The sequence below is a fragment of the Choloepus didactylus genome, chromosome 1, assembly GCF_015220235.1.
Source record: "Choloepus didactylus isolate mChoDid1 chromosome 1, mChoDid1.pri, whole genome shotgun sequence".
Taxonomy (NCBI): Eukaryota; Metazoa; Chordata; class Mammalia; order Pilosa; family Megalonychidae; genus Choloepus; species Choloepus didactylus.
Window position 1 is genome coordinate 223,474,639 of NC_051307.1, and position 20,639 is coordinate 223,495,277.

The 20,639-nt window shown below is 41.0% G+C and overlaps 1 protein-coding gene across 2 annotated transcripts in view; it reads right to left on the bottom strand.

The window, feature by feature from the left end:
• FRMD4B (FERM domain containing 4B) overlaps nt 1-20,639 on the bottom strand; it is a 338,099-nt gene that overhangs the window by 189,677 nt on the left and 127,783 nt on the right. Inside the window, exon 1 of one of the 2 annotated variants that reach the window (XM_037800153.1) lies at nt 12,656-13,020. The exons of the other annotated variant lie outside the window; for it this stretch is intronic. Within the exon in view, the coding sequence (XP_037656081.1) occupies nt 12,656-12,817 (162 nt within the window). The 5' untranslated portion in view covers nt 12,818-13,020. Of the gene's footprint in view, nt 1-12,655; nt 13,021-20,639 lie in introns of those variants that run through there. 2 annotated transcript variants of the gene reach the window in all.

The following is a 20,639-nucleotide window of genomic DNA, read 5'->3' on the forward strand; positions in this document are numbered from 1 at the left end:
CTAAACTGGGTTGGAACAGGGCCTAATTTTTTTACATTTGAAATGCTACCATTTCTCAATCAGTGTTATTTTTAACGTGTATACCAAACTTACAATGTAGATCTTATTTTGCCTTTTGTACAGCTAAAGAAACAGGCTCAGAGCAGCGATTAAGTGGCTTGCTCAAGGTCACACAGAGGAAATGAAAGAGGCTCGATTTTAACCCAGGCCTTGCTGACCACAGCCCGTGCTATTTTTCTATTTTATATCAAGGATCCTTTCTCTTCTGAACAGTAAGCATCTAATCACATTTTAATGAAACAAACTAATTCCTGTAAAAATATCTGCTGGCTACATTACCCAAGGGTAGCTGGATGCTTGTAATAACCGAGCCTCCTCAGCAGATGTAAATTTAAGGGTCTGTATCCAAGAGGAGCTCACAGAGAAAGACGGTAGCCAGAGAAATCTGGGGTTCTTAGTCCTATGGAGTGGAGGTTTGGAAGTGGGGGGAGAAAATTTAATAGCCTCCTGTTGGAGAGACAGAAATAAAACAACTAAATAGTGTGAATATCTTTAATTTCTGTGCCAGTTTGAATGTATTATGTCCCCCCAAATGCCATTATCTTTGATGGAATCTCGTGTGGGCAGACATATTAGTGTTGATTAAGTTGGAACGTTTGGATTAAATTGTTTCCATGGAGATGCGAGCCACCCAACTGTAGGTGATAACTCTGACTAGATAATTTCCATGGAGGTGTGGTCCCACCCATTCAGTGTGGGCCTTGGTTAGTTTACTAGAGCACTATATAAGCTCAGACAGAAGGAGCGAGCTTGCTACAGCCAAGAGGGACATTTGAGGAATGCACAGGAGCCAAGTGAGGAGCTGCAGATGAGAGACCTTTTGAAGACGGCCTTTGAAAGCAGACTTTTGCCCTGAAGAAGCTAAGAGAGGACAAATGCTGCAAGAGCAGCTGAGAGTGACATTTTGGAGAGCAGCTGAAGCCTAGAGAGTAATGTCCTGAGAGAAAGCCACTTTGAAACCAGAACTTGGAGCAGACGCCAGCCACGTGCCTTCCCAGCTAACAGAGGTTTTCCGGACACCATTGGCCATCCTCCAGTGAAGGTACCCGATTGTTGATGCGTTACCTTGGATACTTTATGGCCTTAAGACTGTAACTGTGTAACCAAATAAACCCCCTTTACAAAAGCCGATCCTTTTCTGGGATTTTGCTTAATGGCAGCATTAGCAAACCGCAACAATTTCTGAGGGTAAACCAAGCAGACCGGAACATTAAGATGCCAGGGCATCTGGATGAAAAGCTGTGCCCTGAAACCATGTGAGCACAGCATCTCTACGTGGCAGGTAATATGCTCCTTTCCTATATTTTCCTACAATTCTTAATCTGAGGGGAAGGAGGAGAAGGAAGAGGAGCCAAGGCTTCAAAAGGTTATTCATATGCATAAAAAACTGAGAACATTGCACATATGAAAATAATTATTTGCCAGCCATCCATCCACACATACATCGAACACTGCTTTTAGTACTTTAAATTAACACATCTTCTTTTTATAAAACTGTAGGAGAATAATTCTTTGAGGTAGGTACTTTAATTTTCCACATTTTATATCAGAAAAAAGTGAGTCTCAGAGAACTTACATGGTAAACAAAAGGTCAGTCAGGATTGGAACTCAGGCAGGTTGAGTCCACAGATTTCATTTTTAAGCACTAGGCTGTGTTTCCACTAAACGTTTGTTAGGAGAATAAAAGATAAGTTTCTATCTTTATGTGTTATTTACTTTTCAATAAATAAAGCTCCAAGTTGATGGCAAGAGGCTAAGCTTTTGAGGCAGTTAGAGTTGTGTTCAAATTTCAGCACCCTGGCTCAATTAGCCAATAAGTATATAAATTCAATAAAATGGGGTACATGATACCATCTTGAAGAAGTGTTATAAGGAACAAAGATAAGGTACAACATCTAATAAAGCTGAAAGTCTAGCAACTCCACTTTTCAGTGTATACCCCAGAGAATCACTTGTTCACATGCACAAGTTGAAAAACACAAAAATTTTCACTGCAGCATTTTGGGACACCAAAAAACTTGAAGCAACCTAGGTGTCCATCAACGAGAGATTGGTATATGCAACAGAATACAGGGGTTAAATGGAATTTAAAGGTAAATCCCAAAAACATTTTGACAGAAAAATTAAGTAGCAGAATGATGCACACATATATAACTCATACATAACAGAAGGGTACACACATATACAAACACAAAAAAACAATACTATATTGTTTATAGATAACACGTGACAAAATTATATAAAAAAAAATGCATGGAATGAAAAACACCAACTTCAGGGTAGGGTTATCTCTAGGGAAAGAGAGGAGGTATGAAGGAAGTTTCAAATGATTCCATAAAATTTAATTTCATTACAAAGAAGAACCTCAAGCAAATATGGCAAAACGTTAAGCTGTCTTAAAATCGAGTGGTGGGTGCATGGGTCTGTAGATATGTTTTTAAAAAATATTTTTGTACCCTGAAATGTTTTCTGAAGTTTTTTTTTGTTGTTGTTGTTGCTGTTTTGTTTTGTTTTGTTTTTTTAATTAAAGAAAATACGTGTAAAGTGCTGAGCATAAGGCCTGGCAGGTAGCAGCTGCTCAATTATTAGCTATTAGTCAAGTCAAGAGAGGGGAATCTATATAGAAACATCAGTTAAAAGGAAAAAAGAAAAATAGTTACTTTAGCAAAAAACTTTGCCAAAACACAAATTCAAGAGAATAAAAATGATTAGGAAATTAGGGGGAAATGGGAGTCATTAATTTTGCCAAATTTGTTATCCTCCTTCATAGCAAAAGTTTATTTCAAGGACAGCAGAATGCATATCTATAATGTATGTACATACACACATATAATTCCATATGGACATTAATTTTAACTTTTTTCATATGAGCTTAATTTCTGCCTCCTCTCCATGCTGCAAGTCACATGGTCTTGTTTGTAAAATTTGGAGCTGAAGACCTTATTCCCCATTTGAGTCATTCAAATTTTTCCACAACAATCAACTGGGGCACCACAGAAATAATGCTCAAAATAAACATTAGTAGGGGATGAGCAAGGAAGTCATTTTATGCTGCAACTCCACCAAGAGAAGATGGAATGAGGAAAACAAACTCACATTTGAGAAGGCAGGAAAGACCATTCTCAACTTGGTGTTTTTCAAGTTGCACAAAAAAGGTTCAAAATTGCATTTCAAAGATCCCGAGACTAATCTTGCTGATCTTAAATGACTTGGTCTTTTAGAAATTTCTTTATGTCAACTGATGGGCTAAAATACTAAGATAGTTTTCCTGGTCTCTGTGCTGACCAATGGTTACAAGTTCTGACCAATGACTTGTGAGAAGCGACATGAGCCACTTAACAGGCCAAACATTTAACTGGCAGTGTGAGACCTACAGAATGCTGAGCCCTCTGTCACGGCAAGTGAACGTTCTAGAACGTTGTGAGCCTAAGTGACGGTGGTGAGCAGAGCCTCCAGCCAACCCGTGATTGAACAGAGAGTGAAAGGGAAAAATAAACCTTTACCATTTATGCCCCTAGAATTCTGGTGTTGTTTGTTGCCACAGCAAAAGCTATCTTATCCTGACCTATGTCATACTTAAACCCCTACTGCAATAGTCTAGCTTATCTTCCCTTCCTATCTCCAGTATCAGTTTCTCCCCTCCCTGCAAAGTTCTGAAGAAGAATTGCAAAATCCTAATCTTAAAATACCAGATCAAGTTCAGGTGTTATTCTCAATCACTTTTCCCCCACTCCTGCCCACCATTAGCCTTAAAAAAAAAACTCTGTATAATCTGCTCCCTGCCTTCCCCCCACCCCCCCAAAAAAAAAGTCATGCCGTTCCATGCCTGAAATGCCCTTCTGCTTTTCTTCACCTACCTAACTCCCACCTTTCCTTCAAAGACTGGCCTAAGAATCATCTCCTCCATGAAGCTCCTTGGCTCTTTCCACCCTGCTTTTGCTCAGCCTCTCTGTGATTTAGATCCACTCCTCTGTTCTCCTATAACACCCTGGGCTCTTTCATAGTTTGATTTCCTTAACTGCTCCCCTACTTGACGGTGTATTTCTTGAGGCAAGTACAATGTCTATTTTGACTTTGTGTGGCTAACACTTTGGCACAGTAACTGGGACATGGTGGGCACTTTTGATCATTTTACTTTTGGTATGAGTGAATGAGTCAATCTATAACTCTAATCATTATGTTTTGTTTTGGCTTTTTTTTTTTTTTTCATTTTTAAAATTGAGATTGTTCACATACCATACAACTATTCAAAGATCCAAAGTGTACAATCAATTGCCCACGATACCTTCATACAGCTGTGCATCCATCACCACAATTTTTTTTTCAATTTTTAGAACATTTTCATTACTCCAGAAAAGAAATAAAGACAAAAAAAGGAAACTCAAATTCTCCCATACCCCTAATCACCCCCCCTCCATTATTGATTCATAGTTTTGGTATAGTGCATTTGTTACTGTTGATGAAAGAATGTGAAAATACTACTAACTGTAGTATATAGTTTGCAATGGGTATATATTTTTTCCTATATGCCCCTCTATTATTAACTTCTAGTTTTAGTATCATACATTTGTTCTAGTTCATGAGAGAGATTTCTAATATTTGTACAGTTAATCATGGACATTGTCCACCACAAGATTCACTGTTCTATATATATTCCCATCTTTTAACCTCCAACTTTTCTTCTGATGACATATGTGACTCTGAGCTTACCCTTTCCACCATGTTCACACACCATTCAGCACTGTTAGTTATTCTCACATGCTACCATCACCTCTGTCCATTTCCAAACATTTAAGTTCACCCTAGTTGAACATTCTGCTCATCAATAAGCAACCGCTCTCCATTCTTTAGCCTTGTTCTATATCCTGGTAACTTATATTTCAATGTCTATGAGTTTACATATTATAATTAGTTCATGTCAGTGAGACCCTGCAATATTTGTCCTTATGTGTCTGTCTTATTTCACTCAACATAGTGCCCTCAAGGTTTCTTCATCAACCCATTTTTTAAGACGGTTTTGTTCACATACCATACATTCTGTCCCAAGTAAACAATTGATGGTTCCCTGTATAGTCATGTATTTATGTATTCAGCACCATCACCACTATCTATATGATGACATCTCCATTTCTTCCACAAAGAAGGACGAAGAGTCAAAGAAGGTAGAGAGACAAGAAAAAGAAAAGAGAGAAAAAAACAAAATATGACAGCTAGGAAGCCACAAAAGGAAAGATGGTATTAAACTAAAGTAGAATAAAGAGTCAGACAACATCACCAATGCCAAGAGTCCCATACCCTTCCCCTATGTCCCCCCCACCATATGCATTTAGCTTTGGTATATTGCCTTTATAATATTCAAGAGCATAATACAATGTTTCTGTTAACTATAGTCTCTAGTTTGCACTGATTGTACCTTCCCCCCAATCCAACCCCATTTTTAACACCTTGCAATGTTGACATTCATTTGTTTTACCTCATATAAAAACATATTTTTACCTTTTATCACAATTGTTGAGCACCCTAGGTTTCCCTGAGTTATACAGTCCCAGTCTTTATCGTTCCTCTTTCCTTCTCGTTTCCCACATGCTCCTAACCTTCCCCTTTCAACCATACTCACAGTCATCTTTGTTCAGTGTACTTACATTGTTGTGCTACTATCTCCCAAAATTATTTTCCAAAGCTCTCACTCCTGTCATTTTGTTTCTGTCCGTAGTGCTCCTTTTAATGTTTCCTGTAGAGCAGGTATCTTGTTCACTGACTCTGTCATTGTCTGTCATAGAATATTTTAAGCTTTCCCTCATATGTGAAGGACAGTTTTGCTGGATATAGGATTCTTGGCTGGTGGTTTTTCTCTTTCAGTATCTTAAATATATCACCCCACTTCCTTCTTGCCTCCATGGTTTCTTTTGAGAAATCTGCACATAGTCTTATCAAGCTTTCTTTTTATGTGATGGATCGCTTTACTCTTGCTGTTTTCAGGATTCTCTCTTTATCTTTGACGTTTGATAATCTGATTACTCAGTGTCTTGGTACAGGCCTATTCAGATCTATTCTATTTGGGGTACACTGTGCTTCTCAGATCCAAAATTTTATGTCTTTCGTAAGAGATGGGAAATTTTCATTGATTATTTCCTCTATTATTGCTTCTGCCCCTTTTCCCTTCTCTTCTCCTTCTGGGACACCCATGACACATATATGCCTGCATTTTGTGTTGTCATTCAATTCCCGGAGAAGCTGCTCATATTTTTCCATTTGTTTCTCTATCTGTTCTTTTGTCTGTGGGCTTTCAAGTGCCTTGTTCTCCAGTTCCTGAGTGTTTCCTTCTGCCTCTTGAAATCTGCTGTTGTATGACTCCATTGTGTCTTTCATCTCTTGCGTTGCCGCTTTCCTTTCCATAGAGTCTGTCAGTTGTTTTTTCGAACTTTCAATTTCTACCTTATGTATGCCCAGTGTTTTCATTATACGCTTCATTTCTTTTGCCATATCATCCCTAAACTTTTTGAATTGATTTGGCATTAGTTTTTTCAATTCCTGTTTCTCAGTTGAAGTGTAAGTTTGTTCCTTTTGACTGGGCCATAACTTCGTTTTCTTAGTGTAGGTTATAGTTTTTTGTTGTCTAGGCATCTGGTTTCCTTGGTTACCCAATCAGGTTTTCCCAGACCAGATGAGGCTCAGGTATAGAAGGAGGCAGTGGTATCAGGTCTCCTTGCGGGTGTGTCTTAGAAGACTGATACACCCTGTAAGGCCTCAAGTCACCGTGCTTTTCTGCCCAGCAGGTGGCACCTGTCAGCCTGTCCCTCCTGACTGGTGTAGGGAGGTGTGGCCCTTGGCTGTTCTCCCCCAGGCTCTGGGGTCTGGTTCTGAATGGAAGGCAGGTAGTAGAGCATGGCACCACCTCTTTCCTCTTAGGGAAGATTCACCCTCTAGGGAGAGGTCATTTGCATTTGAATAGTCTCTGACTCTGCTATCACCACCCTTGTCTGGGTATGAGCACTGGGAATTGAAAACAGCTGAGGCTTTCTCCACTGAGCCGAAAAAGGGACAGAAAGCCCCTCTTCAGGGCCAGTCTGCAGCCACCCTCAGTTTCACCCACTGGACAGAGATAGCACCTGGTCCTCTGGGCTCCCTCTCCCTCCCAGAGAGGTCCTCCAGCTCTCTAAGGTCAGTCATCACCAAAAACCTCTGTCTACTTGTTGGAGATTCGTAGCTTGTATTGAGCAGTCCATGTTTGTTAATTAAAAACCCAGTTGGAGCTGGGCTAAGCTATATTCGCTTTCTGGGAGAGTGCTGCTCTCTAGCACCACAAGGCTTTGCAGTTTGGGCTGTGGGGTGAGGGGTTCCCAGCTCGGGTCCAGTTTTTATTTACAGATTTTATGCTGTGATCTTGGGCATTCCTTCCAATTCATGTTGGTGTATGATGAGTGGACGGTCACATTTGTCCCCCTGCAGCTACTCCATATCATTTACTAGTTGTTCCTGGTTGTTTATCAGTTGTTCCAGTTAGTTTATTAGCTTCCATACCTCTCTATGCCGCCATCTTCCCGCCAATCATTATGTTTTACAACAAAGCACCTAGGAGGGCAGACTGAGCATTCATCCTGAATGTTTGTTTATTAATTTCCTAGTGACAAGGTTTTTGTTAAGAAAATTCTTCCAGATTACCCCCAGTTTTATTGTCCTGTTATTGAATTCTGAATTTCTTCTTCTAGTATTTTCTACTCAGTATGTCACTTTTCTTCCAGTCCAGAAATTGGCAAACTTTTCCTGTAAAGGTTCAGATAGTCAATAGTTTTGGCTTTGTTGGCTCAACTCTGTTGTTGTAATGTGAAAGCAGTCATAGACAACAAATAAGTAAGTGTGCCAATAAAACTATTAATAAAACAGGTGGCAGGCCAGATTTTGCCTGTGTACCATAGCTTGCCACTTCCCAGTCCCTCTTCTAGTCTAATAATCAGAAGGACTGTGGAGAATTATTATGGAGCAGGCAAAGTATATGATTTGAAATGTTTATTTATCACTGAATGCTCGATGAGGAATTGCCCTTTGGGGGATTCGGCTTTTCCCAACCAATATGATCAGATACAAAGTACAGGTGCCTTCAGTTGTGGGTCATCAGAGTCTTTAATGTAGATTATCTCTTCAGAGGAACTAGCGTGAGATGCCTATGGCCTCCTTGATTTTATGAATCGGCTTAAAAGAGAACCTAGGGTCTATTCTGTGGAATGGAAGTCCAAATACCTAAAGCCACCCTACACTTGCTCTGGTGAAAAATACTACAGTCTCTTTTACTGAACATCTTCACATATAAAAATGGGAATTCAGTTATGAGAACTAGTATCACTTATAAATTGACAGTAATACCCTTCATTCCCCTTTATCAAGTAACTTCTATGGGTTTACCAAAAGCTAAATTTATTGAGCATTTGCTATGTGCTAGGCATGGTGCTGTTAGGTACATTATTTCATGAATTTCTCACTCTATCCTACAAAGTAAGTGCTGCTGCTTTCCCTCTCATCCAGGAGGAAATGAGGCTCAAATAGGGGAAGCAATTTGCTCAAAGTCAAATTTGTTCAAACTCCTGCATGAGCCTGCAGCTTCTGCCTGCCCCACAGTGCCGGCTGCCTGCTTAAGGGGGCCTGCCTGTATTAAGTCTGATACAGTGACTTAAATATTCCAGATTCTGTCCAAGTTGCCTCCTACTGAAGGCAATGACTCCATTCAGGGTTTACAAGAAATTCTATCTTGGGATATCGGGCGGGTGGGGAGGACCTAATCCCAAAGTAACAAACTGAAGATTTTGTTAGAATGCATCACAGTTAATAAAAAGCTAAGGGTGTTGATTTTATTTTTTCAACAATATTATCCCATCATTCTCTACCTCATTTGTTTGTTAACCTGATTAATTGCTATAACTCAACCTATCCAGGCAAGATATAAGCAGGATAGATATAAGGCTTTTAGAATTCAGCCTCGCTGCACTTGAAAGTGATTGCCCATAAATGCTATTTTAACCAAATTCAAACATTCACTCATGAAGCAAAGCTTTGTTCAAAGGCAGCTCCAATGCCTCCTGCTTTTTATTCAGTCACATTACTATAGAAATGCCTTATAGCTAGTATCTTAATTATTCATGGTTGTTGGCAAATTAAGTCACTTGCCTCTGCAATACCTAGAAGTGGAGGAAATGTTTAATTCCAAAGAAATCCTTCCTAGCTTTGCCAACCAGGCAATAATGCTGTTGCCAGATACCTATGAATAGGTGGGAGCTCTTATTTCACTTATAGTATATGAATAAACAAAACACCCCAGGGGACTGCCAGGTATTTCATGTAATGGATATCTACCACTCCACCCTTACTTCTTCTCTCTAGAGTGCTTGCGCATTAAATTTCCTTACAAACAAAACTATTCAGACTAGAAGCAAGAAAAATGACACCATTTTATCATTAAGATGATAAAAAAAAGTGGGTTCTGTAAAATATGTAATTCTGTGGTATGTGTTTCCAGTTCAATGCCAAAAAGTTGGGCTGTACAGTGGAACATTCACCTCTATGGTTTAAAACTCGTGATTACCGGATAGCAATATGGCTGGGTATTGTGATGAGCCCACACACTCTTAACTCAAATTATTGTGGTAAAATATTTGCCAAAGTGTTTGCAGTTAATCTTTGCAATAGTCTTGAAAAATAGCTATTTTATTTAAAGAGCACTAGATTTAGGATTCTAACAAGAGTTGATGTAGTAGACATTGCTTGTTACATACATGGGATCTGGGTGGGGCCAACCATCACTCCCAGCTTCAAAAATGAGTTCTTGCCCCGAATGGCCTAAACCAATCAATGTAGTTTCTTAATCTTCTAAAAATTATCACTCCCGTAAGGAGCTTTTTAGGCATTGTCGTTTGTTAGTCACTCCCCACCACTGAAGTTTTAATACACAGATACACTGTATATTTATTTATGTATTGTATATATAGTTATGCTTTATATAAAAGTAGTGCAATTTTTTGCCCCACCCCCCTTGTGGGTGGTATCACTCCCATTGAGATTACATGGATGTGTAATCCCATACCTTGTGCCACTCAGTGCATGGCACTGGTTGTAGACACAGGACCTAAGTTAGACTATCAGAGTGAATACTAGGACTTTTTAAAAATAGTTTTTTGAGAATCTGAAACTCTTTCTTTCTGGATTGTTTGATATGTTCATGTAAGACCTAGAACTCCTGCAGCTATTTGCTATCATGAAAAATAATATGGAATTTATCATGGAAGAAACCAGTTAAGGAAAAAGCCAACACATGAACAAGATGAGGGCTGAAAGAATCATAGGGAATGACACAGTGCCCTGATCAAACCATACCTTAAGATCATACTACTATTCAGTTGTGTGAAAAGTTACTTCTTTTTACTTGTTAGGTGAGTTTGAGTTGCGTCTTCTCTTAACAATAAAAAACATCCTAACTAACAGAATTGACATTTATTATATGCTTCCTAAGCTCTAGGAAGTGTGCTAAATAACTTATACATCAATTAATTCTCCTATCAAGCCTCAGTTGTTAGTACTATTATATTTCCCATTTTATAAATAAAGAAACTGAAGCATGGTCATACACAGGCAGAGGTAGAATTCACTCCTATGTCTATTTAACTTGGAGTGGAAGATACTGATCATTTTATTTACTTTCAGTTCTACATTGTTAAGTCACTACTTTCTTGCTCAATATATAAGGGCATTAAAGAAATAGCATTTCTTTGCAAACAATTAACTAAGTTGTACAGTTAAGAATTCTATGGTTCTCTCAAGGATTAAAATATTTTTTTTTAAATTTTATTTCTCCAAAGATCCAGGAAACTTTAAACCTAGAGATCACTTTCTTTTACTTATGACTCAATACCCATAAAATGGCCATCATATTTTAAATACTCCTTTTTATTATGAGAGGCAACTGGCTCAGTCACCATTCATTTTACAGAAGACAAAACATATTTTAGTAGCATAGTCCCTCAAGCTGCTGTTCTGCTTAAAAATAATTACTGACCAACCTTATAAAGAACTCATGGAGTCTCAAGTTTTGGGAACATTCATTTTTGAATTGATTAGTAACAGCATCAGAGATAAGTCCTAAATCCCCTGAATCCTTGGGGAGTGAGGCACAGAGCCTGTTTGGTTGGCTACAATATTTGCGTTCTCTTTTTGAAAGTTTCTCAAACATTTAAGAGAACAAACCAAACCATTTGAGGGTCATTTATCCTACAGACCAAACTGAGCAGTGATGTTCTAAGAAACACAGGTATACCTCTGACTCCAAAAAGCCAGGTGAACTGTGTAATGTGGCCAGATGGGATACATCCACAACTCCCTAATACTCCCAATTCCCATGTGCTGTCCCATTTTCAGCCTGGCTTTTGAATTCCATTTCAAATGCAAGATATCACAGATACATTATACAAAGCTGGAGTCATCAAAGCACAGCTAAAATGCTCTTCACGTTTTAACAAGGATGGCAGGGGACAGTGATTCTTTAGATTCCTTAACGGTTGGCAATGGTCTTTTACCTTTGCCTGGTTGATAGAAGACTATGGCTTGTCAAAACCAGGTGCTTGATCACATATGGGACAGGATACCTTGAGATTTAAATTATAGCCATATTGGGAATCAAGTTGGGGTAGAGGGAACCCAGAGCTGCAATAAAGCTATTCCACATCACAGGAAAGAAAATGTGATTTATATTTCTACAGTAAACAGCTGGTATAATCTTCCTAAATACAATGTAGATACTTTAAACCTAAAAATATTAACCAAAGCACAGGATTTTTAAATTCACAAATTACTGTTTAAAAAAAAAAATCCTGGCAAGCCGCAGTCCCACATAGGATAAACAATCTCACAGTTGAACAAAGTTACTGCATTTTTTGCCTGCAGGATAGGACGTAGAGAGGAATAAAGAGGCTGTGTTGTGTGACAGGGAGTAAATTCAAATGTAAGCATTCCAACGTTCAGCCAGGCCACCCCTCCCTTCCTTCGTCTGTCATCCTCCTGCAAAGGGTTCACAATTTGCTGTCCTTCCTTCCAAAAGCCAGTAGACACAGAATCAGCTTTTCCTGGCTCTGCCTTGCAAGTTGGAGGTGCCTGATGGAAACTGAAATAAAATCAAGTGCAAGAACGCAAATTCACTACGACCCTGTTGGCATGAAACCATTGCCCCTGGAATGCCTACCCCCATGCCAATGAAATGAAAAAGAAGGAATCATCCGAATGTCAAAGTCTCTCTCTGCAGACCCTCTGCTGCAAAACTACAGCTTTCTTAGCTAAGTGTCAGCCAACACACTATCACTCTAAAACAGGGGTCTGCAAATGCTGGGACTAACTTACATAAGCCCCCATGCCCGGGTGGAAAAATTCAAGGCAAGCTTTGTCAGGCAACAGTTATCTACAGTGCTGAGCATTTGACCCAAGAGCCAAGCAGCCCGTGAGGAGTTTTAAAAGAGAACGGTGGGGGGAGAGAGAGAATAAAATCATACAGGTGGAAACAGGTTCCCAAGAGCGTCAGGCATCCTGGAAAGGCCCTCGGGCGCCGCGCGCCCTGGCTCACCTGGTATACGTCCCGCAGCCCGCACCACGTCCGCAGCACCTGATGGCAAGCCCGCAGCCTCTCCGTGTACCATCTCCGCAGTGTGGACACTGTCAAGTTCCACACGAAGCGGCTGCCGCTGAACAGCAGGTCCTCCACTCCACACATGAACACCGAAGCCATGCCTCCTCTTTCCTTCCGATCCCGCAGCCCCACGAGCTCAACCACAGCGGCCCGACCGCCTGGGCTCTGGCGCCGGTTTCTGCTGGCGGCCGGGGGTCAAACCTTCCACCAAACTCGTCTTTCACCGTGCGTCTTGGCCAGGCTACGGCGGCATGCCCGGGGATTGGGCCCCCGCCAGCCAACGGCTGCGGCTGGCACACAGAAGCCCAGTGTCCGCCCCCGCCCGCTCGCAGCGCCGAGAAAGCTGCGCTAAGCTCCGCCAGGCGAGCCCTCGGCGCTCCCGGGGCACGGGGAGCCCTGGCCAGCAAGGACTCCCCCTTGCGCTCCCCGAATGCGCTGGGCAGGGAGGGGAGTGAAGCAACTCCTTGCAGCCGAAGAGGCGAGCTGCATTTCAGCGCGCTGGGCTTGCACGTCCTGCACACACACACGCGCGCACACACACACACACACAGCAGCCCCAGTCTTCTTAACTGCCTTGGGGAGCGTGTTGCTTTACACTACAGGGTCTCTGCTTGGCATCTTTCCCTGAATCCATCTGTCAACACTGCCTAAACATCTCTCGGCAGCCGCAAATGCAGGAGGAGAAAAAAAAAAAATCCTCCAAAGCATCCCTATGGACCCCACTCCTGGGGGAAAAGCCCTGAATGTTTCTTTGGTTCTGCTGGAGCCAGGAGATGAAGATATCAATCTCAAAGCAACAGTGTGTGTGCTGCTCCAGAAACTTCCTTTGCTCCTAACCTGAGGGTCTCCAAGAAAATGACCACCTGCTGTTGTTGCCAGCAGGAAGACAGGTTTCCACACCCTTTGCAACCCGCCAATTCCAACGCAGCTGTCAGTTCATGAGAAAAACAAGAAGGGTCTTGGCCCCTAGCAAAGAGTTCCAGTTACTATTTGCTGTCAAATCAAAGACCATAAGAGCAACTTTGATTTGGTTCAGGAAAATTCAGCCTCTGGTCATGTCCAGCCTGAAGAAGCTGCTGGTACAAACCTGCAGTGGTAGTTTATTCTCGACTCTAAACCAAACGAAACTGTTCCACCACTGGTGAAGTCACCAGATAATTAATCGTTCTTCTTTTTTTCCCCAATTCTCCCTGAGGAATTGATATTGCCTAAGGCATTCTGAAAAGGGAGCCGAGGAGTCCCACATACCACCAGTTTCTATTTTCCTTTAGAAAGCATATAGATTTCACTCCCATAACATTTTTCACAGCAGAGATGCTGCAGCAAATTTCCTGTATAGATGCAGTTTTTCCGAGTCTCACTGTAGGACAACTGTCTACATTTTACTGGCAGTTTCACATTTGGGTTATCTTTCCTATTAAGTGGCAGAAAGGTAAGAGAAGGTGCCAAAGCCTTTCTCCTGAACTAGCTCAGAAGGTTTCAGAACAGATTATCAACAAGTAAATCAGCTTTATTTCAGGTTTCAAATGTGCCTTTCGAATTTTAATTCAGGTGAAATTCAATCAGTCCAAAGACGTGGGATACAAAATCTGTCCTCAAAGTCCCTGTTGTTCTTGGTGACCATAATCAGGAAAATTTTAAATGATGCTTCTTTTATTACTGACAAAATTGCCCAAGAATTTCTGTTGGATTAGTTAATAGGACAGGAGACACAATCGAGGATTTGCAAACCTTTCTTCACAATAAATCTCTTCTGTGTGCTCGTTAGTGTGAGCGTTCTGATGGCATTTTCCAAGAGGAGGGTCGTGGTATTTATACAGAATTTGAGTATACTAGGTATTACTGAATCAAAAGAAAATGAACTAAGTTTACAGTAGTTTGGAAAAGAAATGTCATGCTGATGGAAAACTACTGGACTTGAAAAATGGTCTGTTAGTACGAGTGGATGGTGTTAGCACTCTTCATTTTTTTAACGATGCAGTTTGACTCTGTTCTCGGAAATGTCAGGCAGCCAAGGGAATACCAGAATAAAACCTACAACAGGTCAATTATCTCTGTCTCTTGACACACCCTCTCAGAAGAGATGCTCTAGAAAGACCTGGGCTGTTATCTACCTCTGTGAAGGGCTTATGTCAGTGGTCAATTCCAACCTCAGGCATTTTCTTTCAAAATTTACGTAATCAGTGCTTATGTTATTTTTTTGGAAAATGGGATGTGCTGTAACAGGGGTGTTGTAGGGGGATCATGTCCCCTGCAAAAAGTGGGTTCAAGTCCCAAACCCTGGTCCTTGGGTGTGAACCCATTTGTAAACAGTACCTTTGGAGATGTTATCAGTTAAGGTGTGCCCATACTGAATGAGGGTGAGCCTTAATTCAATATGGCTGAAGTCCTTATGAGTAAAGGAAATTGGATATGGAGAGAGAAGCCACAGGAGCAGCCAGTAGCTGCAAGTCAACAGAGCCCAGAAGAGAGGAGAAGATGCTACCTTGTGCACTGACATGTGACAGAAAAGTCAAGGAACCCCAAAAACTGCTGGCCAGAATATACCAACCCTGGAAGGAAGCAAGACTTCTAGCCTTTAAAACCATGAATTCCTATAGTTAGGCCAGCCCATTGTATGGTATTTGTTTTAACAGCCAAGAAACTAAATAAAAGGTTGTCAAAGTATGGTCCCTGAACCAGTGGCATCAGCATCACCTGGGAACTTGTTAGAGATGCAAGTTCTCAGGCCAGTACTTGGTGGTTAGGAGCTAGGACTCCTAAGACAGACACACCTGATTTCAAATCCCTGCTGCTCAAGACCTGTGGGATCTTGAGTTATGCATCCTAACCCCACAAACCTTCAAACTCCTCTTCTATAAAATGGACATAATACCAGAATCCACTACATAGGGCTTTAGAGAAAAAAAGGGTTTGGTAAAGTGGCTGGCAGAAGGTTAAGTACCACAGAAGATAAATCACCACTATCATCCAAATCAGAGATTGTTTCAATTATTTGTACTTAGATAAAATAGTAAAAGTAAAACATGTTTGTGGGTTTTTTGTTTTTCTTTTTTTTTTTTAGTTTCATCTAATTATCCACATCTGCTTTCCTATGACCCTTCTGTTTGTTGGGGGTAAAAGTTGGTGGAGACTTGTTTTCAGGGAACAGTTCTGCTGTTCTCTTTCAAATTCCCCCAAAGCCTTTCGTAACTCCATCTTTGCCACCACAGTCAACCTTTTTCTGTGGACTCAGAAGTACACTCAATGCAGGTTGCAAGATGGAAAAAGACATCTTGTTTCCACCAGTGTAAACATGGAAGCCTCTTCTTATCCAAATGGTTTCCCTCTCCCCCAGAAGAAGACATTCAAAGCTCTTCGACAAGTGCGATTTTAGAAGGAGGGGAATGCAAGATCCTTCACACAAAGGACTGAACCCAGATGTAGAGCAGTGGAGAAAAGAGATCCAAGTGTGGTATCCTGCTTAAAATGTACTAGGCATGTGGGACAAACCAGATTCCAGATACACACCCTTAAGCTGGTCTAAAATTTCCTGTGGAAAGGGAGCTAAATCAAGCTAACTTCAAAATTATCTTGCCCTTTTTTTTTTTTTAATTTAAGAAGAGGGTTTTCTTTCTTTCCCAGCATCAGGGTTCCCTGCAATACACTGTAATTTCCTGCAGCTCTCTCCAGAGGCTTAAGAAGATGCTTCAGGTGACAGCATTACTCATACACCTGGGAGTTCTGCTACAGACGTAAAAGAGAAATTGTCATTATCCCTGAGGCTCCTATAGATTCTCCTTTGAGCAACCAGCAGGAAGAAGAGCATAATGCCAGCAAGACAGCACAGATTGCCAACCCCTGCCTCTAGAAAGAAAGAAAAGCAAGTTGGTAAAATAGCAGCTTCCAATGGCCCCCTCTGCCCCTCAAAAAGACAGAGTCTGCCTAATAACTGTGGGTGTTTTCCCACTGTACTTTCTAGGCAGTGTGGCTAAATTCTGATGGAAAATGAAGAGCCAGGACTAACTTTCCAGTAGAGTTCAAAAGACCATGAACTTGGGTCTGACTTGAGCTTGAAGTCGATGAAAACAAGGTCCGGTTCAATGGCCCCCAGCCAAGGGCAATTTCCTCTCCCCTTCCCTCTAGGGCAGTTGGCAATGTCTAGACACATTTTGATTGTCATAACCTAGCATCTGGTGGGCAAAGGCACATCCTACAATGCCTAGGGCAGCCCCCACACCAAAGGACTCTTCTCCCCAAAATGTCACCAGTGCAGAGGCTCAGGATCCCTGCTCTAGTTAGCACTACACACCGACTCTTCCTCTCACATGCCTTTTGCTGTGGGAAAACATTCTCCTCTCTTGATATTTTCTCCCCCAAAGGCCTACTGGGGAAGAAATGAAACAATCACTCTGTAATGTTTTTCACACTCTCACAAAGAAGTATAATGAAATCAAAGCCCTTTGAGAAAGATATTGAACACCACGTCCTCATTATTTTCCTTTTCCTTTTTTTTTTTTTTGATGTTTATCATAAAAGGAAGAATAGCAATTTTTGTCATCAGTTATTTATATTTTGGTACTTTAATTTTTGGTTTATTATTTCATTTAAATTAGAGACTCCTTCGTAGGGCAAAGCCTTTCTTTGCTAAGTTAAGAAAAACAAAACAAAACATAAAACGTTCCCAACAGCCACCCACCCACCCCAAGGGGTGATACTTCCCTTGGGCCATGTATGGACATTGCACACATGACAGGACATTGCCCCTTTTGGTTCACTTTTCTCTATTTGATGGTAAGCTCTGTGTGGAAGCCCTGTAAGGGCAGGGGTGGGGTGGGGTGGTAGCACTGGCTGGGACAGTGCCTCCTTGTGAAGGCACATCCTATGCATTGGAAGATATTTAGTGGTCTTGGGTCCTGCACACTGAGTGCCAGGAGTACTCCAGTCATTACAGCAGTGACAACAAAAACTACCTGTCCACATTTCTCAATGTCCCTAGCTAGGGTGGTAGCTACCCCCAAACAGAAACCACTGGTGGAGGAGGAAAAGGGTCTTACTCATATTTGTTTCCCAAGTGCTTAGCACAGGGCTGGAACAAAGCAGGCAATCAATAAATGTTTATTGAGCTGACAAATGAATGACTACTTGTCTCAACAGTGAATACAGAAAGAAGATCATCCATTCCCAAAATATATACTCTTCTTCATTAAGAAAATATTTATTGAGTTTGCACTATGCCTCGGGCAGTGAACTAAACACTTAGAATACAATGGTGACAACAGAGATAATCTCCATCTCAGTGGGTCCAAGAGTGGGGAAGTCAGACATGTGAATAAGTAACGGAAAGGGATAGGCACTGTCACAAGGGGCTATAATAGGGACAAGTACTGTAGTATGGGGCAGGGCATAGTCAGAGGATGACTCTCTGAGGATTGGACATTTAAGCTGAGGTCTGAGGCTGCGTAGGGGATAGGCAGGTGAAAGGGATGGGGGAGGCACAACAGTGGTCCAAAGCAGAGGAAGCTGTGAGTACTAATGTCTTGTTGCAAGAAGTAGTACACGTTTGTGGAAACTGAGGGAAAAGGGCAAGACGGAATGCTTGAGATGTAGGTGGAGGCTAGGGAATCCAGCTGGGATGTCTAGGGGCAAGAAGAAAAGGGCTTGAGATGGAGTGGGGGGAACGTACACTTAAGTAAGCTGAAGGAGCCAACATGTTTCCCAGTCCCCGGGGACCCTTAGCATGCAGAAGGAGGTGAGAGGTTGGTGGGCAGAGGTGCATGCCTCGAGGGTGGCCTCTAGGGTGCCACACTTCTCTCCTGTGGTGGACGAATGGTGAGAGGGAAGGAGGGAAACAGGCTCCTTGCTTAGGGGTTCTGTATCTCCCTCCTCCCTTCTACATTCCTCTGCAAGGAGGAGACAAGAGGGCTTGGTGGGAAATAAGCTCAGTTTCAATCCTACTTGAGTCAGAGCTAGGTGAATCTTCCTTCTGTCTCCTTTTCTGATTTCTCTCCTCTTTCCCATTGGCTGAGAAAACAATGAACCTTCTTTAGTCTTGGCTTCAAGCAGGAGCAGATGGAAGGAAGCATGCAGGAGCAGTAGAATCCTTAAGTAGAGGCACCAGCAATGTCATCCCTAGCCCAAGGTAGACCAGTAGGCTGGTGGAGTTCTGCAGCTGCCTTATGACTTCGAATGGCTTTTTGAAGGTCTAAAAACACTACAAAACCAAATAAATAATACCCAACACCAAGACATCTATTCAGCTTATATTCTTTGGCAATTTCATTCCCCTCCTAGAAGACAAAAAGCAAAACAAAACCTTCCCACCTTTTTCAAAAACCTCATCCATTAATTCATCAGGAAAATTCTCCTTGCTCAAGGAAAGAGAAGGTATGCTATCTATATTGTATGAAGAAGTTAAAAAAAGGGACCAACATGTAAGACTTTGTATTGTACCCATTTTTACTAGTTAATCCACTGAATAGATATTGGAGATGCTGGCCAGGTTAAATTTTAGAAGCCATCTGTATGGATTTGAAGGCTCTTGAAGTTGTTAAGGGAATGATTCTTGTAAGGAAAACTGTGTAGATCAGAGAGCAAGGGCTGAAGCTTCTTCTTTAAAGAAGAAATAGTATCAATCTTGTGACTGACTTCCCACCCCCATAATTTGCCACCTTTTAGTTACACTTAGTTTACATGTACAGCAACAATGACAAAAATAAAATTGTAATAAATGGATCTATATAGCACCCTTTTCCTAAATAAATAAAGGAGGCATCACATATATTGTCAGTTGATTCTCACAATTTTCTTCCAAGGTCAAATGGAGAAAGATGTTATCAGCCATATTTCCTGGAAAAAGCAACTGAGGCACAGAGAAGCTGGGCAATTTGGGGAAGATCAATGGGAAAAGCATTTAAGAGCATTTTAAAATGATGTGGCTTCTAATTTTTCAGTTTTTGTACATTATGTGAGAGACAAAAAGACAAATTTCTTTTGGATTTATAAGTTATAATTTGCTTTGGCTTCATACTAAAATTTACAGGGTATGGATGGCTCTAGGACATATTTTATTACTCCAGGAACTAAATGTAACAAGAAGTCCCCCCTTTGGTTACCTAATTTAAATAAGAATAAAACATGATGCAAAGAAAAAATCTACAATGAAAAGTACCAGAATTTTTTATGGGAGATAGAGCAGTTACTTGAAACTCCATGGATCTTCACTCTTATACAATAAGTAGTAGAAGAAAAACAAAAATATGTATTTAAAATCTTGACTCTTCAAAGATCAGCCATACCAGCTAGATGCAGATAACTGGAGTAAAAATGAAAAAAAAAAAAAAAATCAATCATTTGCAAATCAATCATTTGCAGGGTAGTGGAAGCTCTCAAGGCCAGGTATGCTCTGACCATCAAACAAATATGGACAATGGTTGTAAAAACAGATCATTTTCCCATTATCACTAAAAAAAATACAGAATAATTTGGTAGGATCATTGCTAGGAATTTCAAATATTTGGCCCTTAGCAGCAGGAGCAAAAGAAAAGCAAAGTTCGGCATCCAAGAAAAAGGATGTAAAAGTATTTCTTATAGCTTGCTATCCTAAAAAGTAACTTTAGAATTGGCAGTAGTGGCACACTTCTCCATTATAAAATGAATTGTCTACAAGAAGATAAAGCAGCAGAAAGCAGCATGGTACAAGTCTCAAGGCCTATGGTTATTTTATAAAGTTGAAAAACCAGTTGTATATTCTTCAGACCAAGAGTCCAGGGAGCTCTAGGCAGTGTTTGAGAGGAATGAGAACCGCATGATCTGGTTTTGAGTCGATAACAGCAGAAGAAAATAGGAATTTCACTTCTGTAGGTGCTGGTACCAAAGAAATTTAGGGTAGACTTTTTCATCCTAAAAAGTTTCCATTATTATTTCTGGCTGGTAGACAATT